General features: G+C 43.2%; 1 protein-coding gene across 9 annotated transcripts in view; it reads left to right on the top strand.

Moving 5' to 3' along the window:
• The window catches only part of NUP93 (nucleoporin 93), an 88,763-nt gene that overhangs the window by 40,931 nt on the left and 20,267 nt on the right, over positions 1 to 27,565 (top strand). For 7 of the 9 annotated variants that reach the window (XM_068956203.1, XM_068956206.1, XM_009678239.2 and 4 more), the window contains 5 exons: positions 12,534 to 12,596; positions 15,366 to 15,494; positions 22,445 to 22,519; positions 24,649 to 24,738; positions 26,087 to 26,226. In XM_068956203.1, the coding sequence (XP_068812304.1) occupies positions 12,534 to 12,596; positions 15,366 to 15,494; positions 22,445 to 22,519; positions 24,649 to 24,738; positions 26,087 to 26,226 (497 nt within the window). Of the gene's footprint in view, positions 1 to 957; positions 1,262 to 7,710; positions 7,753 to 12,533; positions 12,597 to 15,365; positions 15,495 to 22,444; positions 22,520 to 24,648; positions 24,739 to 26,086; positions 26,227 to 27,565 lie in introns of those variants that run through there. The other 2 variants (XM_009678240.2, XM_068956207.1) reach the window with 2 other exon arrangements.

Raw genomic sequence — 27,565 nt, forward strand, 5'->3', positions numbered from 1 at the left:
CAGTCAGAGGAGAAAAATGGAAACCTTTTGTCTCCGGTGTATCCTTAGCACACTAGTGTAACGCTTCAAAAAAGTTTAAGCCATAGCTGTAAAACCCAGTAAGAGAAGTAAGCTGAAAATGGATGAAGTGTTTATTATAATGTGGCATTTGTTGCAGCAGAGAATTTTGATAATGCTTTTCTCTCCAAGCTTGCTTAGCGGTCAGCCTTTCTAAATATAAGCTATATAATCGTAGCAGACATATTCCAGACTTCTGTCTTCTATTTTAATGATCAGTAATTAGTAATTCATAAGTAACTTTTAATTTAAATTAACTCTGTGAAATGCATCAGTAATGTAGTAAGAAAACACCATTTTAAAAAAGATCATGGCATGTTGAAATTGAACACATGGGTATCATGACATATATGAACTTATCCAAATTGCTTGCTTTCACTGTCAATAAAATATTTGTATTTTTTTCCAAGAGACGTGCTGCCATGTTGAAAATGCCTATTAGGTGAACAAAGTAGCTGTGATTTACCCCTGAAAATATTTAGGGATGAGAATGGGGTGACTGATCTGGGCTTATTTTTCTAACTTGTATGGATAATTTTGTCAGTTCATCTCATATGTTATTTAAGAGAGCAGTACTTTAAAGTTGCTGATTTTTTTCTTGAAATGCCAGTGTGTATGGAAAAAAAAAAAAATAACGATGCATATAGTTCTCCACCTCGCAGTATATGTAATCTCGCCTCTTCCTTTGTGGCGTTAGCCAGCAGCTCGGCGCATCAGCGAAACGGAGTAGCTTTTACTTTTGCGAGGTTTTCTTTCTTTGTGTGGGGTTTTTCTGAGAGACTTCAAATTGCTGTAAAACGGTACAGGAAATCCCACTGTGGAAGCGCTGCACTAACGAAAGCCGCCAGCGCTCCGGTTCAGTGCTTGCACCCCGGTTTAACGCGGTTATCGTATTTACAGCACTGGCAGGATTTGGATGCCTCTGAAGCAGGCGTTGTCCCTCGGAGGCGGTGAGCGTTTGCTGCATGCATCACTTGGCGTTTGAAACACGGACGGAGGGTGGAAGATTTTTGCTTGTCCTTTTTGCTGAAGCAGAAGGAGAAGTAGCGCCGCCGAGGAAGGCGCAGGAGAGCGGTGCGCAGGCGTTCCTTGCTGTGGGATGGGAGCACGGCAGCTGAAATCCTTCAGCTCGAGTCCGCCTCGCAAATAAGGGCGAGTGGCAGGCTCGCAGCACTAATCCACTTGCATCCAAAAGGGGAAAAAGGTAAAGAGAGAACTAATTTTTTTCATTACTTTTTTTTTTTAAACCTAATTTTTAGACTGACTTGAAGGTATTGAACTTTTTTATACATCTGAAATTGTGAAGGAGGAGAGATGCCAGTACCAATCGGTATTGGGTTTGGTTTCCAAAAAAGCGTGACAATCCCCGTTTGCTGCAGAAACAGCAAGGCTTCGTGTTCCCGACCAGGCAGGCAGACCCTCGGAGGAGGAGAAAGCGCTGACGGGGCAGCGAGGGGGACTGAAGGACTGCGCTGAAATTTGGGGAAGGGGCTTAGAGGAGATTGGGCGAGAGTGAATTTTTAGAAGGTTTGTTTAACCTGTCCTTCTCGATGGTGTTCCTCGAGAAACGTGCCGCTGTTTAAGGCTGGGAAATGTTTTATCGGCGGAGAGGGGAAGGCAGTTTGGCTTTCAAATCTCCAGATGAATTTCCTACCGCCGGGTTAAGTGGGTTGTTGCATCAGCCTCTACCGTGATGATGATGTACAATTAGCGCAGGGCCGGACGTTGCAAGCTTGTCTGCTTTATGCCCTTGTCTCTTTTCTTTTCAAACAGCTCCCTTATTAGCTGTGGTTTTTTATGCTGCTTGGAGAGAAGCCTACCCTCCTCTAACAGGGCCGGACGCTGCTTGCCTCACCTCGGCTTTACGTATTGGCCGGGCGGCACCGCTGGTCGCCGGCAGCTGCTTTCCCGGCTCGCCTGGTCTCGGGAGCCTCCCCGCAGCGCTGGGCACGGGGCCCCGCGTCTTCCCGGCCCGCAGAGGCACCCGCGCGGCCCCGGCGCCGCTCTCGAGTACAGCTTTGATTCTTTTTTGATTTTTTTGAGCAGGGTTGCCCTCTTAGAGGGGGAAGAAGGCGCAGCCGCTTCCCGAGGAACGCGGGGAGCAACCGCGACACTAAAATGGCAGCGAAAGGGATGAGAAAATGGCGTCATCGGTGACATTAGTTTTCATGGTTTGATTTGAGGGGTTCCTCTGTGAGATGTGAGGAGGAGAGGGTTTCAGGAAGAGGTTTTCTCGTACGGGCTTAGTTATGACTATATAAGGAAGCTTTTAAATGGTATGGATCTGCATTTATTTTCTCAGTATTCCCTTCGAAAGCATGATACCGGAGCGGTGGAAATAACAGTTTCCTTCAGCGGATGATGTGAAATTATCTTTCCGTAGTGTGAATACCTTTTTTACTGTGAGGTTGCCCAGCGAATTCAGTCCCTTTGGAATTACCTGGTAATTTAGCTGCTCTTTGAACTTTATTTGAAATAAATTAAAGTCATGAGTTTTGTTTTGATCGCAAATCTCATGGTGGGTTTATGGCTTTTAACGGGTTGCAGAAAAGCGCCATTATTTCTGGGTTTGTAATTTTTTTTTTAATCAGGATGCTAATATGAGTATATTTATAGCGCTGAGGAGAGACTGTAGCTGCTCTCGATAGCCCTGAGCGAAGCCCCAGACCAAGGTCATTCTCCGCATTTAAAATTTTTGCGAAAAACAGGCATTCGTGTATTCGGAAACTGGAAGGACGAGCTTGGATTCCAGCCTGATGGAAGTCGCCGGCCCCAGGCGCTGGACGCGCACGGGCCGCCGGTCTGGGTGCTGCCGGGGCGCGAGCTCCGTCGCCCGGCGCCCAACCAGGAGCTTTGCACGGCGCGGGCAGGAGCTGGGCTTGCCGCTCCCATCCAGGCAGAGATCTCCGCTCGCTCAACAAGTTGTATGGCAAGCAAGGGCGATGTTGCATTTAATTGCTGCTGTAACATTTTGGTTTCTTTGCTTTTATTAAGACAAATGGGAACACAGGTGCCAGCAGCGCCGGCTCCTTCTGGTGGCTCTTGCGTAGCGTTTCCTACTGCTGTAATCGGTGAGCAAGAGCCTGTCCACGTTATTTCTCCTGTACAGATATTTTCTTTTGTGTTGTTTTTCTCCCTCCTGTTCTTCGCATAGTATGCGAGCAGATTAGAGCCGTTCAAGGCTTTGGATTTTGTTCAATAGTTGGGGGATTTACTTGGTAGGACTTGGTATTCTTGCCGAACGGCTCCCGGTTGCGTTGCAGAGGGGCAGAAAATGAGTGAGCGCCTGGGGAGGGAGAGCGCCCCGCCGGAGCAGGGGGCACGGCCGCTTCCGCTGCGCGCGAGCGTTGCGGTGACAGCGCTGCAGAGAACGGCCTGCGCGGTGCGGGTCGGTAACCTTACGCGGAAGAGAGCTTCGTTCCGAGCAACTTCGTTGTAAGATTTTATGCTTAAAAAGAGATGTTAGGTAAAAATATTCTGCGACTCGGAAAGATTCCAGTAGACGTGTTTTCTAGCGAAGCGTTTCCGTGTGCTGAGTGCAGGCCAAACACAGGTATCGCCAAAATAAAATGGATTAGACTAACGTGTAAGTGAAATTATTATTTGCTATTCTTCACTGTGATGAAGGGGAAAAAGACAACAAATAATTAGTGGAATTGTAGTAATTAAATGCACTTTAAGTAATATAGCTAGCAGTGTGGTGACTGACGTTATTTTGGTGTTTTTTAGAACTGAGTGTCCATCTTAAAAGCAACATATGCATTTATCATTATGCTTGGGCTTATTAAATCTATTAACTAAATCTATTAATCTAAATTTAATCTAAAACTTGGGCTATTAAAAAGATTTTACAAAATATGCTAGAGAAATTTGCTAGATTAAAAAAAAATACAACATGTATAGGAACATTGCGGGGAATTTCTGTGTTATGTTAGGAGTTAAACCATTTGTAAGTACAATTTTGAGAAATGTGTTGAGATGCTGTAGAGCATGAAAGCCTGAACTCATCGAACATAGTATGTCAAATTAGGAAAAAAACAAAAAAATCAAGCTGAAAGTTGCATTTAGTGCCAGCAGTGATGATCTCTGCTCATAGCAGAGTGTGAGTTTTATTTTGCGCTGCTATATATGTGCCTGGCACAATATATCAGTAGGGCATGTGAACAGGAGCATTTCTTAAACGTTTCCTGCGACATAGAGCTGTGCTCCCCGTGTATTGTTGTGATTAAATTTTGTTTATATTCACTGTACACCTTGTGCTTTCCTTGATGGCTGCACACTGTAAAGGCGCTTTGGAGAGCTGAGGTTGGGTGTGTGATCTGATGGTGCCACTTGATGCTGGGGGAAGGCTTGATAATAACTGATGGTTCAAAATTAGTCCTTCTGTGCTTAACGGATGGTTTTGTGGCTGAAGCAGGAGTCGAGGAGGTAGGTGTTAGCAGTTCTCATGCCCTCTCTGCCTTCCTCAAGAAGGGCCGCGCCAAGATGAGTGGTGTGTGTGTGTGACTCTGAGACCCTTCTGCACTCAAGAAGTGTGGAGAGACTATTTTCAGTTCTGGTGGGGCCATGAAGGACGCTTCTCTGATCTTCACTGATCCCATCAAGGTAATGTGAACTTGTATTTCATCTCTTGAAGACTGTATGCCTATCTGAGGAGCACATTTCCGATCTTCATTTGCCAGATTCAAATGATCCCAGCAAGAGCCGAGGAGTGTGCACCATCTGCCCTTGCTTCGTTACAAGCTAATCTGTGATTTCATGGGGAACAGTTCTTTCAGCAGCTTGAGAGCTTTTCCTGTCGTGGCTAGAAGGAATAATGTTATTTATCCAACACAACAAAATCCAGTGTTCCTGGACACAGTGTGAAGATTGCTGTGAAAACTGCATGAGTGTCACGGCTCAAACAGTCTAAAACAGTAAAATAATACAGGTAAAAGTGTTAGGTTTCGCATTGCTAGCGCTAATCTGTGGCAGAGAGCAATTTGCTTGTAAATATTTGCCTAAGGCTTGCTGTGCAACACAGATTAAAGGCTCCATTTAAAACTGAGCGTTACATCAATGACATGCTGATCGCAGGGCAGGGAGGTCCTGTTCCTACCTGATGACTTGTCTCAAGGTGAAGGTCTGCTGCTTTGCAGCTTCCACCCTGCACACAAGGTGTCGAAGGCACCTTGCAGGCAGTTGGTGGTTGCCCCATTTCATTTTCAAGGCATGCTGCAAGGAGGCTGCGCAGGGCTTTCGGCACATAGCTGCCGGGAAGAGACTCCCCGGCTGCACTCGAGCTATAGCGCCGCGTGCATCGACTTTATTGCTGTTGCAGGAATGAGGCCCACGTTGCTCCTCCTCAGTCTCAGAAGAATGCAGATTACTGTAGCTCTGCAAAATTTAATTTTCCCTGACAGTCTCAGCTGTTTTAAAAAAAAAAAAAAAAAAAAAAAAAAAAAGTTACATGATCTTTAAATTCATTGCTACACTTGCATAGTGGAGCTTGGGCCCTGGTTGCCTTATTTTCATGGCTTACTACCATTGCAATGCTGTCTGTTTGCAGGGTGGGGAAGAGCTCTCCAACCTTTGCTGTCAAATGAATTGAACGTGAGCATTGGCTGTGACCGTGGAGCACAGTCCCTGTGTGCAGGGAGACGTGGTTCATGACCTCTCTGACGGCAGGTAGCAGAGCAGTAAATCTCTCTTAAGTGGAGTATTTGGCTGTATTAGCACAATATTTTGGGTTACAGTTATCAGTCTTTGCGTTTTACCGTGTTAAACTTCAACATGGCTGCCCCTTTGAAGGTCTCGGGTGCAGTAACTGACTCTTGAGCCTTAGCAAAATGCAACACCTTCCATTTTTCCCCCTTTTTCATCTGCTAAGTGAATAGTGATTTTGAGAAATATATTCATTGTAGTTTGACAAGCTCAGTTATCTTAGGCCAGCAAAGCCAAAGATAACTTACTGCTAAATCCATAGATGCTCAGTGAGAGGCCAGAGATGATGATTTGCCATTTGCCCTTTTTACATTGGATGGGGGAAAAGGCATGTCTCCTCACTGTCTTCTGCTGAAAACTTGCTATTTTGTTCCTTAATTTAATTTGTTCCTTAACTTTTGTACAACTTTGAGCTGATGCAGACTAGGAAATCACCCTTCGCTGGGTTCTTTTTGTGTCTGAGGACCTCTGCGCTTGGAGTCTCTGTTTGGCCCCACTGCAGTTTTGTCACCTGAAGTCCTCTAAGGAGAAAGCTAATTGCATAAATACTGTTGGATCATTGTATTTGGTAGCTCATCTTTGAGCAACTGCCTTGTTGCTTTGAAGGAGACTGTATAATCCTAATACAGGCCAAGATATGTAGCAAAGCTGCTTATCCATGTTTTTTTTTTTTTTTTTTTGCAAAAGCTGACACTTTCTGTTGCTTTATGCGAAGCAGGTCTCAGAAGGTCTGCAGACGCTTTCAAAAGCGACTAGTGTCATATACATGAGAGAAGAAGTCTGAATAAAGTCAAATATTGCCTGTGCTGCACTGGTATGTCCCCGTTTTCAGTGATGTATGTAGAAATTGGTCCCACCACTTCATATGGATCCACAGGCCTATCGGGTTTAAAGCTGGCAAACAATACTGATGCTAGTCTCACCAGAAACAATAATAAGGCTAAAAAGCAGTAATGCATTGTATGTTCTCTTGTTGTGATACTGTGTTCTAAGTAGTTTTGCTGAATCTTTTATGTTTCCAGAGTGAGAAAGCTTGGGAACGCGGGTTATGTAGAAGGGTGTACCACCTCCGTCAGCATGCTCACACGTGTGTACAGTTTAAGTAGGATTGTATTCAACAACCGTTTCTATTAGCATTTTTTAAAATCTTAAAGTAAATCAGGTACTTCATTCGGAGCTTCTGTTCCAAGACATTACTGAATGATTTTTTGATAATCATGATCTCTGCTGGTTCTTTGAAAGATCCACTGGAACTACTGGAAATCGAGCACTTGGAGATATTTTAATCAAAGTGCAGTTGACTTGAAACGGCCCCAGAATGTTCATTTCATTTTCTCCTTTTTTTCCCTGCTAATGAAAAAGTAAGCATTACTGTCAACGTCCACGGCCTCCGTACACTGTTTGGCAACGTTCACCTTCTCTTGACAGCTTGAATACTAAGATCAAGTATTAAAAGTATGGCCTGGCTGATGGAAGTAATTAAGAGACTTCTATCAGCCAGGAGAGAGTTTACTAACCTCATTTACTGCAGTAAATGGAAGTGACTTTCAATCTCCTGTCAAAAAGAGACCATCGGTGCATGCATGCCCTTTCGTACTCATAATGAATTAGTTACTGAGCCACTTTCTTGCTGGAATTCAAACTGGAGCAAGGCAGGTGCTGATTTCTGTCACGTCAGCCTTTGTCGGACAGTGAATGCCAGAGATGAGAAATGACAGTTGAGCAAGGAGCATGGTGTGAACGGTGAAATGGCACAGCCTCCCGGGTGCCCTTCCCCTTTCAGTCACGGGGGCACTTTTGCAAAACATCCTCTTAGATAAAATTCTTGGCACCTATGACGTTTATGCGAAGAAAAACGTTATCTTTCTGGGTGGTTCTCTCACTAGGGTGGAGAGAACGTATTTGGTCAAGCAAAATGATCCTTGTGCCTTACCTTCATTCTTACCCAAATCTGCTCCACTGTTCAACCTAATTTGCAAATTAGGCTTCAAGGTAAGAAATTCTTGCAGATGAAAATCTGAGAATGCCGTTACCCTATGCTGTTGGTGCTATAGCTTCTTTTGTAGTAAAAGGTGCCTGCTAATACCCTGTGAAGACTTACTATGTTGCCATGTTTTCCTCATGGCAGCAGCTTAGGGTTGCTGTGGGTTAGCCAGGAGCCAAAGTCAGTTGTCTGGAGACTTTCTCCTCTGCCTGCCACATTTGTAGCCTCTCTGGCCCCAGGTTATCTCACTTACCTGGTGAAGCTTGGTAGTAGGTAGTCATCTTTTCTGAATGCAAAAAGGGTGTGAAGCCAGAGCTGAAAGTAGGAGGGAGTGGATTGGAGAAAGGACTGTGGGGAGAAGGGGTCAGGCCTAGGAATAAGGCTCCCTGGATGACTGCGACTGGCTGGGCAAGGGAGGTAGACTAAGTGTCGCAGAAGAGGGAGACTTTGACTTAACACTGAGAGAGGCAAAGTGACTGGATTTCAATAGGGAGGGAGACATGAGACAATGACATCTGGCTAAAATCCAGGGGAAAGAGGAACTTGCTAGGGAAAAATGCTGAGGGCTAGCAGACGTGGAAGAAAAAGTTGGGACTAGCTGGGCCAGGAAATGAGAACCTGAGGGTGAAAGTGTGGGTGTACTTCCATGCCTGTGTCCCTGTTCTGCAAAATCTCATCAGATACCGTACAAAGCATGTCTGGGAAACACCCAGATCCTCCAGTAAACGTTGCTGAGAAACTGTGATGGGAAAAGATGTACCTTTTCCCTTCCAAACAAGGTGTGGTAAGAAAGCGTAGGAGTCATACGTTAACGCAGAGGAAAGTCAAGTGCCGAGTAGTCACTCACTGAAGGAGGAGAGTGTAATGTGACATGAGGGGATCTTCCAGCTTTTTGCAAAAATCTGACCGTCTCAGGGGAAATGAGATAGAGGTCCATCCCTTGAATGGACCCTCAGGCACATGCTGGCTATGTCAGAATCCGTCTAATGGCAGAACTTGAGCACGGAGAGCCACCAGCTGAGGATTTCACCTCATTTTATTGTCTTTGCCATCTGCCATGGTGAAATAGCCCTTTAACTTCTAATGATATCTCTGCTCTCCTTCCGTTTCTCTCTTTGGATAGCGAACGTGAGGCAACATGTCGTTGCTCGTCGTACAGTCTAGCATCTCCCCGAGAGGACGGTTCATGCGATATGGGTCACACGCTCCGTTGTGCCTTGCTTGGCAGACCTCTGCATCCTTGCCAAAGAGCGCAGGCTTCATGGCAAAGTCGAATCTTGCCTCTGGGATTGGAGAAAGCTTTTAGGACAGGAGCACAGCCTAGGCCCGCACTGAGTGGATATGCAAACCCTTAAAGCTATGGTGTGGCCTGGGATTTTTTGGCCAAAAATCTCTAGTTGCAAGTGCATCTCTTCCATCCTTCTACTCCGCTTGTTGCAGCGAGCTCAGCTTTTCCTTAAAGCGGATGGACATTCGTGTGGATTTATTTCCATGTGCGAAACCTGAGTGTACAGTGACCGAAACATAGAGCACCACTAGGTGGCAATGTAACAAACCCAAGGCATCGTTTTCTGTTTTGGCAGCTGGTCATTCTTTACCTCAAGGTGTGAAATTTTGCCTCCCAAATTTAGAATGACAACTGTGGGAGCTGTCGTTTGACCAAACGAAGCACAGGCAGTTTTTTTGATCTGAGGAGCAGGAACCTCTGCATCAGGTCCTGAAACTCCCTCTTCTGAGATTTAATAATTGGCCTGTAATTAACTGAAGCAGCAATTGTCATGCTGCAGTCGTAATGTTTAGCATGAGGCACAGGGCAACCTTTTTAAAATGCACCTTTTTGTCGGTGAAGCATTATAGATATTACTTGGGTTGTATGAGGCTTTTGGTTTGCTAAAGGAATAGTTTTTGAGATCTTAAAAAATGATGATCAAACCATAATTGATGTGCTGTGTAGAATAATCCCTTGAATGGACCTTGTGAACTCTCCAGGAGCTAGATGTTTCATTAAGAAAGATATTTAGCCTGGTTTTGCTGTCCTCACTTGAAGTTCAAGCACATCTTAAATTACTCTGCAGATTACCAGCATTGCTGTGTGGGGTTGTTTTTTTTTTTTTTTTTTAGGCAGATGCTCAAGCTATCTCCCCTTCTCTCTAGTCACCTTTCCTAGGGTATTACCCACAACTAGTAGCAATGTTTCAGCCAGTTTATAGCAAGATTACCACGTGGGTTTTCTGGTCAACTTCTGCTTTCTGCTGTCATAGGGAGTTGGCCTTGAGTTAGAAACTCTCAGGAGGCCTTGGTCAGCTCAGGGCTTGCTTAGCTCTGAGGAGAGAGGAGCTTGAGGTGAGCGGGCAGGAGCAGGGTGGTGCATCTCCAGGCTTTCTGGAGGCCAGGCTCCAGAGCAAGCAGGTGGCCAGGCCACCGAGCTTGCCTGCAGGCTGCAGTGGCTGCCACCATAGGCTTAGCACCTTCTATCCCATCCGGACATGTGCAGGCCTGGATCTCGGAGAATGTCCTTTTTTTTGCGTGTAAAATTAACTGTTACAGGATACAGCAAGCGTAAGGCTGTTCTCTGCCACATCGGAGTCCTGCTTTCAGATGTGTGGCTGTATCTTCTGCTTATATGTTGATATGTGTGCTTTGAAGGCCTGCCTTCAAAACAGTAGGTATACCTAGAAATAGGTATAAATGTTCCAGATGTTTTTTCTTCAACCAAAAAAATTTGTTACCCTCCCAAGCAAAGACCCTCTGCCCATGCATACATAGCCAGACCTTACAAAGCCATGTCTCCATCCCCATCTTTCCTATAGGGAGCCAAGATCCATCTTGGCCCTGTCTTTAGGGGACTGCCCCAGCTCTTGCCTCTGACAACCGCTGTAACAGGCAATCCCCAGACATATGCAAGCATCTTCATTTAGCTTCCCTTTTTGAGATTGCGACTGCACTTTCTCTGTGGGCATTGCCTAAAAAGAAAGTGGGACATAGCAGATGATGAAATGAAGACTAGGCTGTGTGGCAGAAGTCACCCCTTTTCCCAGCATGTAATTCTAGGACTGTTTCGGGGGGGGGGGGGGGGGGGGCTACATCATGTGCCAGTCTCAGAGGATGGCAAGTCTTTCTGTATCTGGCATGCGGAAAGGGGTCATATTACTATTTCCAGCTGCGGGGAGTCAGAGAATGTCCTATACCAAAATATTGCCTGTTCTACATACTCCAGAAGGAAAGGGTGCAATGCCCTTTATTTAATACAAAGCTCTGGTGCTGGGTAACAGGAAGGCAAACAGGACACCTACGTGGCAGAGTTTAGTGCTGGGTTTCTTCAATTAAGAGAAATTTCAATCCCTCCTCACCTGTCAGAGCTAAGTAAGTACCACTGCATGATATCTGATGTTGCATGTAATACAGCTGCCTACTGTTTTTAAGACTTAGCGTGAATATGCTTTCCCAAAGGTCCAAATTTCTGTGATGGTGGAGTGCCGTCCTGCTCCAGGTTCAGTGCTCCCCCAGAGAGCCCTAGCTCTGTGTAGGGTATAAGGACCAATACTGATATTGTCAGATCTTTGGGGCAGGAACCATTTATTTAGGGGAAGAAGTTGGGTATGAAGGGCATGAAAAACTCCTGATTCATGACTGGGTTCAGTGGGCACTAGTGCTGGTGTGTGTCCTCATTGCAAAGGTATGTGGTGCATTGGACTCCCACCCTGCCAGATTTGCAAGTGGCCCCTTAATTTTAGAGCTATGTTTAGTGAGCACACGGACTTCTAAAATATTAGGGCTTATTACAGTTGATAATGCTGTAGTTTATCACTTCAGAGGGAAACAAAGGCTTTTTGCTTTTTTTTATAGTTTGATTAATGATTAAATTGAAGTCTGGGACTGCAGATTGGCTTGGTTTGTTTAATTGGTAGTATAACACAGTGAAAATGCCAAAGATATTCAAGTTAGTGTTAACCAAAGCCTTGCGTTTCTCTGTGTATGTTGCTACTGTTAACCCCACAACTACTTGCTTTAAATCCAAAATAGCCTGTGTATTTGCTTGTACAGGTCACTTAACTCCTTATCCCAAGCATTAGTTTAACAGCTCATCTGAGTCAGTCTGTTCACATACAACTGACCTGTTTTTGAGGTTTAGGGATATACTAAAAACTGCAAGTTTAAAATTTAATTAACTCTAATTATTCAGAATTCATTCTAATTTCTTCTAACTTAGGATATTTTTTAACCACTCCTGTTATATTCAAGGAAAGAGAGGCTGTGCAGTAAACTCCTCCTGTATGCTTTCCAACTGTTCAGTTATTTCATCCTTTTTCGACTGATTTTTAAAGGCTCTTTTTCACAGTTCCTAGCTGGCCTACCAGAGCTCCACTCTTGCCTGAAGCTGCCAAGTAAAAACCTTCTTTTTACCTACTCAGGTCCAACAATCTTATCTGGGCTTATCGCTCTTAGCAGCTTTCATCCTAGCTCCCTCAAATGGAGACCAAGAGGAAGCAGTTGCTGGGACACAGAGATAAAAGAGAATAGAAGCAGGACACTTCACTAGGCTTTAATGCATATTAAAACGGGATTAATGTGTTTTCATTTTCATGTTGTGCTTTATGGGCATCTTACTGTACTTCTGGTGAAGTAAAGTGACCTTTAAACCTCTCAGGAGTGGATTGGGGAGGGAGCTGCTAGCACTCCTCAGACTTGAAAGGGCTGAGTAGTACAATATGTATCTGATGTTAGTGCAAGGCTGGTTTTTTTTTTTTTTTTTTTTTTTGACTGAAGCTCTGTTTCCCCTTTTCCACAGGGATTCCTGAAGAATGAAAAAGATAATGCATTGCTGTCAGCCATTGAAGAGTCTAGGAAGAGGGTAAGTTGGAAGCAAGCACCTTTTTTAAAAAAAAAAAAAAAAAAAAAAAAAAGGAGAGGCGAGAAGTAGCGTGGGAGAGAAAAATCCTGAGGAATGGTTTTATAAATCGAGTGTTTAACAAACTGAGGGAATTTAGGAGGACTGTGTCTTTCATAGAATACAAAATAATTAGAAGTTAGGAAATACATGCTTAGACTTTGCAGAAGAAATAATTTTGTCACTTGTATTTTCGTGGCAGTATTTGCTAGGGTTGGAAGCTCATAGTGTTAAATCTGAGTTTGTACAGAGCAGCTGTTGTATGTTAGGCACAGCACACTTGCTCTGACCCCCCTATATGAATGCTGCTTTTTCTAGAGATGATACTGTCAGGATACTGGATTTATTCCCCCCCCCCTTTTTTTTTTTGTTTTTGCCCTGAGAAATGCCTTGTGCTATGACTTTGCATTTCGTGATGATGCTCAATGAATTGTAGCCGACTCTTAAGGTTACAGGAGTTGAAGTGTGTTGCTTCCTGCATATGACAATATTCAGGCCAATGCAGCAGCAGTACTGTAAGATTTAACTCTTGTGTCCGTAGAAGAGCTGGAAAAATCATAACTGCATCACACTGTCCAAAGCAAATCTCTTATACAGGCAAACCAGTCCTCAAAGCAGTGCGAAAGAAATTGCTACAGTAAGAACGTTAAGAGTTCCCACTTAGGGTCAGTAAAAAGGTTCTCCGAGATGAGTTTTTGTCCTCAAGAGGGACCAATTCCTTCAGAGTCTGTAAGAAAAAAGGCAGGTATGAAGTGAGCCTTCCCTGGTTCAGCTCTCGTCTCTTCACCCCGCAGCAAGCAGTTGTTTTGAGCGTTTCCTGAGCTAGAAGTTATCTGACATGAAACTTATCTGATCCTGTTCCTGAATCTTTTTTTGCTTTTGATATCTGTCGTATTCTGGGGCAATGAGTCCCACAACTGAATTATGCAAAATACTTCCTGTTGTTTGTCTTAAACGTGCTGCCTGGAAATGTCAGAGCAGGTTTCCTACTGCTTATGTTATGATTATGTTTTCCTACATGTACAACTGGGACATCACATCAGGGTTAAAACTGAGCCTGTGTTTCTTTCCAATGATAAGAAATAATATTTACGCGTTATTAAATTGTTTTAATTATATGTGATTTACTGCACTTATTGAAGAACATTTAAACCCCTATTGAAATGATTATAGTGAAGGTAAGAAGACCTGTATTCTACATGAAAGTATAAAATGTTCTGTTTCTTTCTTGTTTTCTTAATATACAAATTTTAGTCTCATTGCATGTGCGCACCATAATTAAATGTTTGCCAAATGTCAGCACCTCTTATCAACTCGTTTATACCAGTGAGCGTTTTGCCCTTCAGTTGACAGTATTCTAACAGTGGGCCATAACGAAATGAAAAATTTATTCAGCTGGCCAAAACATGTAGGTATGTATGCTGTGGCACACAATTGTGCAAAAAGAGAGAGAGAGTTGGGAAAAGTGGAAGATCCCATATAGCTTATTCTAGTAGAAATAGAAGAATATTTCCTGTCCCTGTATACCTGAGGCTGTTAGCGTTGGAGTAATGATAAAAGGGGGAAGGGCTGTGAAGCGTCGTCTCTTTACTAATGCTATTGCCAAAATAAGGAATATTAAGCAAACTTCTTTCCTTCCGTGAGTTCTGCAGTCAGAGCTGAAGACACTGTAGCACATCAGCCTTTTTAAAGGTAAAAGTATGTTTGTTCTCAGGATAATCATATCCTATTTAGTTTCCTGACTTTGAGGCTGAGCGAGACTTTCTGGTTCTTTGGCACTGGTTGATTTTTCCTTAATAATTTCATTTTTAGTTTAAGATCCTTTTGGAAGCTTCTTTCGCAACCTATTTCCCATTTAAAAGAAAAACTTATTGGTAAAAACCTCAATATAAAATATGGGAAATAAACACGCATCTCTCTGTTAAGAATGTAATAGCAGTCAAACCTCTAGTCTCCACGGAGGTCAAAAGTTAGCTGTCGGTAGAGAAAATAGCCCCCACAAACTGAGCGGATCAGTGATGACCTGGAAATTGTGCACGCACTCTTCAGTGGCCAACTGCAAAATTAAGGAAAGACGGTTGTTAGCTGAGAGATGGGCAAAGGCAAAGAGCTCTTACATCCGCGGTTGTTACCTTAGTCCTGCGCTCTCTGTGACGGAGTCTCTCCGTTCAGCATGTGCTGCTGCCTTTTGTGCTCTCTTCTGCTCTGTTGCAAAACAGGAGAACAAAAGCTGTTGGTAGGTTTAGGTCTGTATTCAGATGTTGTGAGGCTGATATTTCAAAGCCAGACCTTTCATGCAGAAGTTGCAGCTGTAACTTCCAAGGGAAACGGAGAGCTCAACGAATTCCCAAAGGGGGATGCCCAGCAGTCGCGAGGTACTGCTGGATACTGTCTCTGCCTATCGATTTCCAGCCTATTAACAGCTTTCTGTGTATTATAATACCACTGAAGAGGCAAGGAGCCACTGTTTTACCAGCTAGACCTGTTAGACTTGTCTTCATTTCACTTGCACCTGCTTTCCTGAATCCCCTTGAACCACCAGGCATGTTAAAATAACATGTAGCATGTCCATTAGCTCTTGAGGGCAGACCGAGTTGACTGAACTAGTTAATATTTTCTGTTTTAATTTTAAGCTGGTCTATTAATAGCAGAGCTAGTTAGTGGTTGCACGTTGTTCTCTAGAGGCTGTTTGGTGCTTCTGTATATTCCTTAACTCTTGTTATTCACCAACAGACCTTCGCTATGGCTGAGGAGTATCACCGAGAATCAATGCTGGTTGAATGGGAACAGGTGAAACAACGGATTCTTCATACTCTGCTTGCATCAGGGGAAGATGCCCTTGATTTTACCCAGGAAAATGAGGTAAGTCTCGATCTTTCCAAACACTATGCGTAGTCAGGCACAGCATGCACACAGCTAGCATTCCAGGCACTGCTGATACCACATCAGGATTATTGTGTAGATGCAACTATGTGAAAAAGAGCAATATCAGATCTCTAGTTAATTCCAAAATGGCTATGACTGGCAGAATGCTTTGCCTGGCAAAATTTCAAACCTATGCTCTTACCTTTCAAACTGCTGACCCTGCTTGAGCAGGCGGATTGGACCAGATGATCTCCAGAGGTCCCTTCTGACCCCAACTATTCTGTGACTGACTGATTGGTACAGGCAATGGAGCTCCTATTGCTGAACCTACGTATTATGCCACATATGTACAGTTTGGAACCTTAAAGTTGTGCTAATGCATAGTAGATCAATACACCCATGGGACAGAAAACACATTGGGGTAAATATCTTTGGGAAACTTTCTTAAATATAATGGGATCAGACAGTTTCTGAGGTGTAACTGTGCTCTTCTATAGGCCTTACAGTGTCCCTTTCCAATATCCGTCTCAACTTGCCAGGATTTATGGCTTTTCTCAGGAGGGAGCTGAAGTTTCTCAGGTTTCTTGGCAAACCCAAATGAATATTAAAGTAAGAAGATGCTGTTTCATGCAGATTAAAGTTTTGTGCCTCTAAGACCTCTAGTGTGGAGCAATTCAAGGTTAAGATAACCAGTAGTGACCAAAGACAAGGAAAAGGTATTGACTAGCAACTTAAAACATTCCTTATGCTGTGTTACATCTTCAAACGTTACCTCTTACTCCCTTAAAGAAAACGTTCCAGTTTTCTGAGTGGAATAACGCACAGTTACACGCAGAATTGTGCGGACTCCACCCCTCTGAGCTAGAGACATTGGACATCAGCTGAGTTCCCTGGAGCACAAAGTTGCATCACAGCCCGGCACGCAATGTTCCAGGCAAAACCGTAACCTTGACAGGACGGGGTAGGAGGTGGGGAAACATACTGTTTGCTTTAAGACCAGAAAGGAGACCCATTTTTTTTTTTTATTTTATACCCGTGGTTTTTCCCTCTTTTTTGTTTTTTTATAAAGTTCTTGTTCATTGGAGCAACTTATGGGGCTGCAAACTGCATTAAAAAAAAAAAGCCCTTGGTATTAATGGGCTATGACCTGTATAGGGATTTGGAAATAATTAAAGTTGTTAATGAAATGTCCCTTTCTGATTGCTGTTCTTTTAAATATAGGTTAATCCTAGTTAGCACATGTCTTTTTATAGAAGCTGTCGTCTTCAGAAAGTGTTTTACTGGTACTTTACTGTGACTTCTCAGCAGGCTGTCCAGCTTTCCAATATTAGAAATGCTAAATAATGCAGGGTGAATTCATTTAAAACTAAAAGCAGCTATCCCATTATCTTGGGATGTGAGTCTGAAGCCTTGACAGCTACACTGATAGCTTCTAACATCTTCGATTTGTGAGTTATTGGTTTGGGGTTTTCCTTTTGAAGCATAGCTATCAGCTGCTAGGAGAAGCAGTGTAATCTACTCTGAAATGGCAAAACCTCTTTTCTGATGTTGCAGTATCAAAACAGACACTAGCCCCAGTCCAAGGCGCTTGAGATGCCAAGCATCAACAGTTCTCATGCATCAGTTTAAAGGCTGGATATACGCTATCACTTGGTAATAGTCCACTCTCCCTTTCAAAGCGTTCATCGTATCAGTATGTCATTTCAAGAGCATTTAAAATTCTTGATATATTCCAGTCTTAGCCTCAAGAAGTCAAAGGTCTGAGGGGTTTGAAGTGCATCTACTGTGTTAAAAGCCTGTTAGATAACCTCCCCACAGCAGGTTGTTCTTCTAAAACCTTGTTCCAGTCAAATAAGTTTTGTGTGTGTGTGTGACACAAACAGACGCAGCTTGTAGAATATAGTAGAGGTTTAATTGATATCCTCTGGAGATGGAGAATCAGCTGAAAAGGCACAGATCCAAGCGCAGCAGGGGGCTGGTCTGCCTGCGAGCCAATTCTCAAGCTTTGGGCAAGCTAATTTGGGCAGATTGAAATACCAACACATTATTCATGGAAATAAAACCAATTAACAGGCGAACCTCATGTTTGAAAGAAGCTAGCACAGAACTTGCCACTAAGGTTTTCTGTCCCCCCTTGTCCACCAGTCTGGCACTTCTTCCTCAAGAAAAAAACAGAACTAATAAAAAGATGCTTCTTAGGGAAAGGGAGGAAAGCCTAGATTTTTGTCTTCAAGATACCAAACACCTATGTTCTCAAGGTGTTTGTTCTGCGTCTTGCTCCACTAGGTTCTGAGGTATGTCTTTTGTCCTTTTCTTTCAGGTTTTTCTCTCTTCCCTTCCACCCTTCCAGCTTTTCCGCTCCTGCTGTCTCCTGGAGTGACTGAAACACTGTCGCTCTCAGTTTTTACCCTACCCACTAAAATCCCAAGCGTTGCAAGATGCTTTCCGCTCCCCCATTCGCAGCAGCACATATTTCGATGGTGTCTCTCCAGCCTAGTCTCCTGCGTAGCTTTACACTGTATCTACTGGCCAAGCCATTTGGAGCGCTGACAAAATGTCTGCCCAGGCTTCTGCTAAGGAATGTGCCTGTGCATATGCATATGCGGGTGATGAATAATGCATCTTTATGTGCATGCAGTTCGGTGCGCGAGTGGCACTGCATGCTCGGCTGAGTACAAATAAAGGAGGACTCCTTTGAAAAGCAGCATCGTTAGGCAAAATGAATTTAAAGATAAAAACCGTTTTCGGGAACGGATAGTATTCAAAATAAGTACTACAGCTCTGAAGAGTCTTTTGGAATGGAGCTAAATTCAGGGCAGGAAGAAGCAAGAATGGTTCATAAAAACTGCACAAGCCATTTAAGCAACAGCAGACTGCATACAGAGCAGGACATGCGTGTGTGCACGTAAACTTCTTCAGTCCTTCGTGCGCTACCCGTTTCTCCTTTTTTTGCCTTTGCTGCTTCAGTTGTGCTTAAGAATCTGGCCTAATACCTGCATCTCCTAAGATGCACTTAGCTGCTGTTTTCATCCAATCTTTCGTAATAATCTTTTCCCTGCTTGATAAGTTCTGACCTGTTACTGAAGGATGTCCACCCCCTTCCCAATTCTCCTCCTTAACTGCAGTGACGCTGCTTTAAAATTGGTCCCTAGCTCCGAAAGGTCTGTCTGCACAAACAGCCATTTTTGCAATTCCAGCTGAAGAGTGGAAACGGCCTTCCCCATGCTGACTCACTGATTTAGTTTTTCTTTTGAAATTTGCTTTTAGCTCAGCTGTGAGATGGTTCAGTGAGCTCAGGTTTTTAAGCTTAATAATTCAAAAACCAGAATGCAAGTATGAGATGGAAAAAATAGGAATTGAAGTTACTCCCCTGGCTCTCTCAGGAGGAAATAAAAGCATAGGAAAAGCAAGAAAAATATTTCTGGCGTTTCTGGGGGGGGGGGTGTGTGTGTGTGTGTGTGATTTTTTGTTTTGTTTGTTTGTTTTGTTTTTTTTCTTCTCCTCCTGAAGGGCCACATTGGTAGTGGGCATTGAAAGAATTTGCTTTCAATAGGGCAGTTCTCAGTTGTGACAGATTGTTAATAAAAGTGATCCTCAAAGCGTACTGGTTAGGATAAAATCAAAACTGGAGAAGGGAAGGAGGGGGGGGAAACGGGACACCAGAACCCCCGCACAGTTGTTTGTTAGTTTTAGGCATGCGCTTTTGAATTCTGATCTTGATCTGTGGGCTTTCGCCTGTCGGTCGTGCTCCGTTCTCCGGAACGGCAGCCGCATGGATGTTCCTCGGCGCTGCAAAACGGCAGAAGAAAAAGGAACGAGATGCACAAAATAAAGCCCTAGTCCTTATGCTTCTGGTGTTTGGGCACTGATTGAGAAGTGACACCGAGTCACAATGTACCCTTCTTCTCTTGCGTTAGAAGATGAAACCTCATCAGTAGTTAATGACACTGTCCATAATTTAGTATTGCTTTAAATAACTCTGCGATTTATCTAGCACAGCATAGGGGAAGGCTGCGAAGTGCTATTTCTACCATCACGTCTGTTTCCCAGGAAACCTGCTTTAACAGCTTCTTTGTTCTTTAGAACAAAGCATTTGTCATTTTTTTTAGGTGGATTTAAAGGAGTGTGTGTCAGATGATTTGACACGGAAAGAAAAATAGTTTCGAATATCAGTGTCCATTAGGATTGACTGTGAGGAATATGTTTAGTGTAAGTTTAGTTGCAAAAAGAGTGGGGTTTTTTTGGTAAGTTATTTTGTTTATACTACCTAAGATCTAAATACATCTGTCTGATTTTATCATTAGGTTGGTGTAATTTGACTTTCCCTATTGCGGAGAAATTAATGCAGTGCTAAACACATTCCAGAAATTTATTTGATAGTTTAGGTTAAAAAGATGGTTCGGGTTCATTTTTGGTACCTTCATTCATTTATATCATATTATATCAGGGACAAACAAAACTCGATATTATTTTTTTCTGTAGTCAGCTGTTGTATGCTATGCAAAAAGCATAAATCACAAACATCACAAATTTTTCATAATTTCTGAGTAAATATCAGTGCCCTTATCCTTACTCATGCACTCCTAGCTAACTTGAACAGCTTCTTTCCCGTTGCAATCCTGTGATTGTATGTGTCTTTAAATTTTAAATTGCTTAAAATTTTCCTATTCAAAACTCCTGGACTTGGGCAACTATAGCCATTGTCTTAGCAAGAGCATATACTTAGGGATGCAAAGGTGCTACTACACAATAGAAGATAAACTAGGTTAAACTGGTATCAAATTAAACAATTTTTCCCTCCCAAATGCTTGAGTGTATAGACTGATTGGCAACATGTTTGCAAGTTTATAGGTTTGCTTTCCTTTAGTTTCAAGTTGGGAGGGATACAGTTCACAAAAACGTGAGATGCTTGTGAAAACCCTATCAGCATTTCTTCCTCATATGAAATGAAGAATTATTAACAATATCACTCTCAGGAGAAAGGATGTCCCTTTCTTAGAGCTTCCCCCGAAATATGTGCAAGCCAGGTCGTTTAGGAATGTGGGTCCTGCCATACTGCAGCATGCCAGGTGTCAGCGAAGCTGAATTTTTAGGCTGATTAAACAAAAGTAAAAATAATAATATTCTATTGCGTTTGGGCTTTGTTTAGGTTATTTGCTTGCAAAGGCAACAAGTCAGTCGCATTTAACTGAACTCTTCCAGGAAAGGCTGTAACATATCCTTAAGCAATACTTGAAGGTGATCCTGTCTGCACATTAAAGTACTAAAACTCTGGGTAAATGCCATAAGGGAAAGTAAAGCCATTTGACAGAATCGATAAGGGGCAGTATGCAGCTAGCCATAACCAATTTCGGGAGTTAAAAAGCTTTATTTAAAAACTCTGCAAATGTACCTGCCTTTTCTTAGAATAAGTTATTGATTCCAATTTACAGGGATATGGATGAACCTGAGTTATATGGTAATAAACCAAGGCCTATTCTCAGTGTTTGCTTACAGCTGCTTCCAGTATTTCGCTTATGTGCTTTGCATCCTCTCTCCTGGGGGAAGTAAACAGCCAGCTTAGAGCCTCATAATTGCACCTAAGCTAGACATCTAAAGTAAGTTAAGCAAGGTTTGTGTGGAGAGGTGACATCTCTTATCAGACCAACTGTGCCTGAGACAGTCGAATGAGCTTTTGGGCTGAAAGCCTGAAAATCAAAGGCTGTTGCTTCAGGTTCAGTGCTGAAAACATGCTTGCTTTCCTAGAAGCTTGCCTGTTCCTCCTCCCCGGCTCCAGCTCTGTCAGAGGGCTTAATAACAGATATTATGCTTCCATACTAAGCTTGTCTCGCTTTTATCTTCAGACCATCGTGGCTATCACACCGCTGTGGAAGCAGGCAATATTAAAGGACTGCTTTACCTCAAAGGGATACGTCTTTAAAATGATAGTACTTTTTTAAAAATTTTCAAACCCAAAACTTGTAACGCTGATGGTGAAACAAAGCCTTACATTTTTAGGAAGCTGGAAAAACTGGAGAATATCGCGTACTTAGCTGGGATTGTTCTTTCCGCTGGGGTGGTGGACTTCCATGTTTATTAGTGGCTATACTGAAGACATACCTATGAGTGTGGTGGATGTTTACAAGAATGGCTTTATAGAGCATAAGAAAATTATGGTAGTATTTCATTTCAGTTTTCACAAAAGAGTACAAACGTTTCTATGCTATGACTTTGTGAGCTGTTCCCGCTACTGGATGAGAATGCCTCAAGCCTGGCGTAGTCTCTATGGGTGGGAAGATGATTTATTCAGGCCAGCATATTGCTAGCTTTCTCCCCCCCCCCCGCAGCTGACCAGCCAAGGGGCACTTCTGGGAAGATAATTAAATATTGCCGGCCCGTTTTGAGTGTACGATTATGTGGCACTGGAACAAAATTGAAATGTAAGATTTGCTAGACTGAATCCATTGAGCTGGTCAGTCAGATTCTGTGTCCTTGCTGCAATGGAGGCTTGGACTACGTGATTTGTGGGGAGGTATTGAACTTCATAATAGGTACCTTTCAGGAAACAAAAGCAAAGTACTATTATAAGGTACTGTTTAGAGCAGCTGATGCCCTAAGTCTAGAGAGCTGGTGGTTGGTTTGTGTGCTGAGTAAGGAGAATTTCTGTCGCTTTATACACAAACTCGATGTTGTATTTAAGCTACGTTAGGAGGCTAATAGGATATTGCCGTGAAAGCGTGCATTTCACTCTGCGAAGAGTTCCGAGAGTTTGGTGGGTCTGTCAAGCATGCGGTTTGGCGTTTGTACTTTGGCAATAGCAACACTGGCAAAATGCATTGCATAGTTTTTATACCTTCTGTAAAGTGAACAGTCAGAAGGAAACTATGTAGACTGAAGAGTTTGACTGTATTTGGGGAGAAAAAAATACCCAAACCTTTTTAATAACCATTGTGCTTCTCGTTAAACAGCCTAGCTGTGTTGGTGAGGTGGGCCCTCCAGGTCGCAGCTCTTTGGACAACGTGGAGATGGCGTATGCTCGACAGGTGAGTGTCTTGGAAAGGAACGCAAAAGCACAGTTTTTAACGTTTTCTGCAGAGATAAATACATGCATCGAAAGATATAGCAGGCTAAGCACAAAAGCATAAGCACAAAAGCGCCTGGGTTCAAAATGTAATTGGAAAATATAAAAATTTAGCCTGACTTTTCTTGGAAACGTACTTGTCTATCTACTACAGAATTTGCATTGAAAGGACATCCTGAACACCTTTGTGGTTATAGAAGTAATTTATGTTTATATAGTAAACTGAAATTTTTTTATGCTTAAAAAATTTTTTTTAGAACTCTTGTCAAAGTGTAAAATTAAGTAAATGAAGACTTTAAATTCCCTTCGTTCTTACCAAAAAAAGGTGCTGAAGTCCTAATCCTGATGTTTGTCAAACGATATGCCTTTTTAATGAGATCACTTACGTGGAGCTGCAGCACATCAGCTATGCATTAGTATGTCTGGCAGCATTAGAACGCCTCTGAAATTTTGCAGAGAAAACTGATAAATCTTTACATAATCAATTTGTTACTTTTGTTATTTGAGAAGTTCTGTTTACTAGCACTGTTGGAAGCAAAATGAAAGATAAGGACTTGATTTTTCAAAATGGAATATGTAAAACTACATAGACGAAGTGCTGCCTAATTTGCACACAGTTGCACTTATTGTGTGCATTGGCTCAATCTTTGCTCAGCCAGACAGCAGCTTGTACATCTGTTTTGCCATGTCTGCGTTCATGGTAACTGTGTGAGGAAGTGAATCACAAAATAGGATGCGTGGTAGTGCTGATAGTGTATGTTTGATTTAGCGATTGTTTTTAGTATGTTATTCTGCCTTATCTCCACTGTAACGTTCCTGCATTAGGGGCCTTCCTCGTGGTATGATTGCATGCACGCTTCCCCAGTATTCTGTGAACATAGAAAGCTCAACCTTTCTAGCAACAGTAGTGATGAGAAAAGCCTCTGAGTCACAGTTTCTTCCTGGGACGTGAGCAGGTGGACTCCCATCACTTTTGCAGCCTGCATGCAGACTGGTTGCGCTGTGCCTCGGAAACATGGCATTTGCGTACTGGCTTCTGCTACCGGAACGGTTCGTGCAGCCGTCGTGTGCTGCTGGCAAGCCCTCAGCAAAATCTGCCGCAGCTCAGCTCTTCTTAACCCCACGCTGCTTGAGTGCAGAAGATCCTGTGTTTTAAGGCTGCTATCGTACAGGGCTCCTGTGGATTTCAGTGGGTAGTTGGGGCCGCCCTGAAAATCAGGCAGTCCACGTTGTTCCAGTTCATCATCAGCCACAAAACGCTTTTTAGTTATTTTTAAATAATTAATTGTTCTTCATGCGTTGTTCAGACTCTTTCACAGAAACACAGTGAAGTCCGCATGTGGGATTTCACTAATACTAGATTCCAATTGGGATCCCGAACTCAGCATCTTGTTTATGTGCTGGGATGTTGGTGAAGCAGTGTATGCAAGAAGGAAGGACTTATGGTACTCCAGCACCTTCTTTCCAGCACTGCGAATGATTATTTTTGGAGGGAGCTGGAAAGTGGAAAGTCTGGGTTGGGAGTACGATAAACAGTAGTAGAAGTAGCTAAGGAAAGACCAAGATTTCAAACAAAATTATCGGGGGGGGCATACATATAAGAAGGGGTTTTGGAGGGCCAGGTTCCCATGTTCTTTTTCACTGTGTCACAGTTCCTGAATACTTCTGCCATAAAACGGCAAAATTCTGTTTCACTCGTGTCAGCAGGCAGGAGGCTGCCATGCAGGGGAATATCACTGCCATTCAGTTGTCGGGTCTCTTCTGGATCTTTTTCTTCCAACGGTTGGATGTAATGAGTCTTAACACGACATTCAGTGCAATGCTTTGCCATGCGGAAGCCCTGAGCAGCTGCATTTCCGTCCTCCTTCAGGCAGGCCTGAGGCTTTGGGGTACTGTGGAAGTGCAGTTCATGCTGCTGTCCGTTCCTCTCTTGTGTCTAGATTAGAAGCAACTAATATGGGAGGGAGGCAGAAGGGATTTGTTGGGGATACTCCATTCTTGAAGCCTGGTTCAGATTTTGCTGCCATGGCCGGGGAGGGAGAAGGAGGGTAATATATATTGTTAAACTTGCTTACTTTTGGTATGTTTCAGATTTACATTTATAACGAGAAGATAGTGAATGGACATCTGCAGCCTAACCTGGTAGACCTTTGTGCTGCCGTTGCAGAACTGGATGATAAGGTACTGCCAATAAGTTAACCTAAAGAGATGTATTTAATCTGTTTACAGCTGTGATTAGCAGCTTGCTGACATTAGTGGAAAAAATACTGATATTGCCAAAAAAAACCTGCGTGGCTCCACAGAAAACACAGAGGCAATACTGGCATCTTCTCGAATACAGTGGGGCCCACCTGTGATAAACTTGGTAACGGTGAAAATCCCTTACCAAAATGAGGAAGAAAAGAACCTGGTTTCACAGCAGTGTCCCGTCGTGAACAGTGAGCTGTTAGGGGAAAAAGTTGCTTTTCATTTGAAATGAATTTTGTTATCTTTTTGCCTTCCCAATTATCCTTGTAGGCCATATTCTTTGAGCAGTGTTAGCTGCAGATGGAAGGTATTCAATCAGAGCCTGCTATAGGGCCAGGCAAAACCCCTAAGAGTGACTTTAAACCAATGTTCTGTCTGTTTTTCCTTTTTTCCACTCCTTCAATTGTGTTGCTTTGATCCACCCCCAAAAAACAAAGGCACAAACTTAACTACCTTTGAGAAACGCACAGAGAAAAAATTGCAGGAGGTCAAGTCATCAAAAATCTCTGCAAATGAGGAGAGCAAAAAAAGCTATTTGGAAGCTGAGGCAGATGCCCTGGTCAGATGTGAGTTACAGATGTGCATCTTTGCTTTATACAAATCTTCATTTTTTTTTTTTAGGGACAGCATGGTGAGTTTCAATATTCTTGCTGCTTTGAAGCACTTGAGATCGAACACCTGCCCTTGCTGAAGCTAACTGCGCTGTTACTTCTCCTCAGTATTTTACTATTTCAGCAAGGATGTTCTGGTCCTGTAGGCGCTGCTATAGCTGCTTCTTTATGAACGTGCAGACCTGGATGGTGTTCAAACTTTTTTCCTAACCGAGTCTTTGTCCGAGTGATCGTTGTCCTATAAATGTTTCTCATCATAGCTGTGATGGTACAGCTTTCCAATGGCAACCAGAGCAATTGCTCTGACATAGTGACAGTATTTACTGAGTGGGAGGTAGAAGCTGGAAATGAGAAAGAGCGCTTAGCATCAAATAACCAGCCTCGTTTTGGAAATCATTGTTGATCCTGCATGACAGTTGCAGGTAAAATCTTTATACTCATCTTCTCCTTATACAAGAAGAATGCAGAGAATCCTGTAGACTCTGAATTCTGCTGGACAGAAGTGGCTTACCTTCATGGTTGCTTTCAGTGTCTCCCTTACAAATCTAAACTGACTGAAATTGTTCCCATACTTCTATGCTTTTTAAGCATAAAAATACCGTATAGCTCGAAACAGAGTTCCTTGCTCATGTCTGTACTAATCGTTGTTGCATGCAACGGCTCGTTCATAGAACATCTCTGAGATGTGGGCCATGGTGAAAGAAATGACCGACGTTACTCTGGTTCCTGCTAGCGATCCCTTGAAAGTCCGGACCAACATGGAGGTGCGTATGGAGTTCGTGAGGCAGGCTCTGCGCTACCTCGAACAAAGGTAAGGAGAATACTATATATAGCGCAGTTTGATAGTTCCTTAATAACAGGCTAGAATTACTTCAGTGTAATGTGGACAAGCGTATCACTAAGTCAACTGCCTAGTGCTGCTTTCATGAACGTCTGTCTATCTTTTCTGTTCTGTGGGACTTAGAGCAGACCCTTGGGGTATAGAACTGTTCTAGTTAAAAGGCCTTGAGTAGACCGGAGGTCCTTTAGAAGACACAAAGACCTTTTATTTTTCCTTCCATGTTGCCCTACAGATTTTATATCTATCATAGTGATAAGATTTTTCACTTCAGGAAAGAGATGTATATCCCCTCCACAGAAAAATTCTCCTTTTTCTGTACTTCCTTTCTCCTGCTGATCACCTGCCTGGAGCTAGTGTGGGGTGGAAGTGAGGACAGTGCTGTGGAGAAATCTGCGATGAGTCAGTCTGACCATGCAAATTCTACAGTGAAAGGTGTTTGTAAAATTTCAAGGGACTAGAATTGGAACATCTACAAATTATTTCCAAGACTGTGGAAAAAGTGGCCTGCCTTCTGTCTCAGCAAGTATCACGGGGGCCTAAGCTCCTTGACAGAGAAGATATTTGCACAGTTGCAGGCCATGGAGGAGACAGAATGGTTGTAGAAAGGGAGCCCAGAGCTGAATCCTCTGGATGGCAGTGTAACCTATTCACTGCTCATATGCTCACAGACCTGGATATTGTAGTGTCTCTTATCTAATAGCTGCCAACACAACACTGGCAGGATAGTTCAGCGGTGGAAAGCAAACAATAGGCGCAGCACAGCGGGTAGGTATTTGTCGCAGATACTGATCTGTCATGTGAGCGCTGGAAGCGCTGCAGTTTGGTACAGCACACTGGGAGGAGATGTTTTCACCTCCTGGCGCAGCTTCCTCTTTGCCCCTAACGGTGGTTGTCACACCTCATCAGTTCTCTTATTGCCCAGGGCTGGTAAGTAGCATGCCTGTCTTTTCATGGGTGAAAAGGCGCATCCGAAGAATCTCGTTTCCAGTTCTTCAATCACAGCAATGTGCAACAAGCGAGTTACTCATAACCCAATTTTCCAAATATCCAATTTGCTACATTGTCACAATCTCATTAACTGCTAGCTGAAATTAGGAATGCAGCTACAGTCCCTGTTCTCCGCCCTCACCAGTTTCCAGAAACTGGGCCCTTCACACTGAACTGTTTTAAAATCCATGTGCCTTGCTTTGTAGTTCCCCTCCAGCCCCAGCAGGCATTGGCTAACTGGCGAAGCAGACTCTGACACTAGCGTGTTTGCATGCACCACCGGCCCTTCGCATGTCTAGTGGGGAAATCTAGTGCTGTCCAC

The sequence above is a fragment of the Struthio camelus genome, chromosome 10 (assembly GCF_040807025.1).
Source record: "Struthio camelus isolate bStrCam1 chromosome 10, bStrCam1.hap1, whole genome shotgun sequence".
Classification (NCBI taxonomy): domain Eukaryota; kingdom Metazoa; phylum Chordata; class Aves; order Struthioniformes; family Struthionidae; genus Struthio; species Struthio camelus.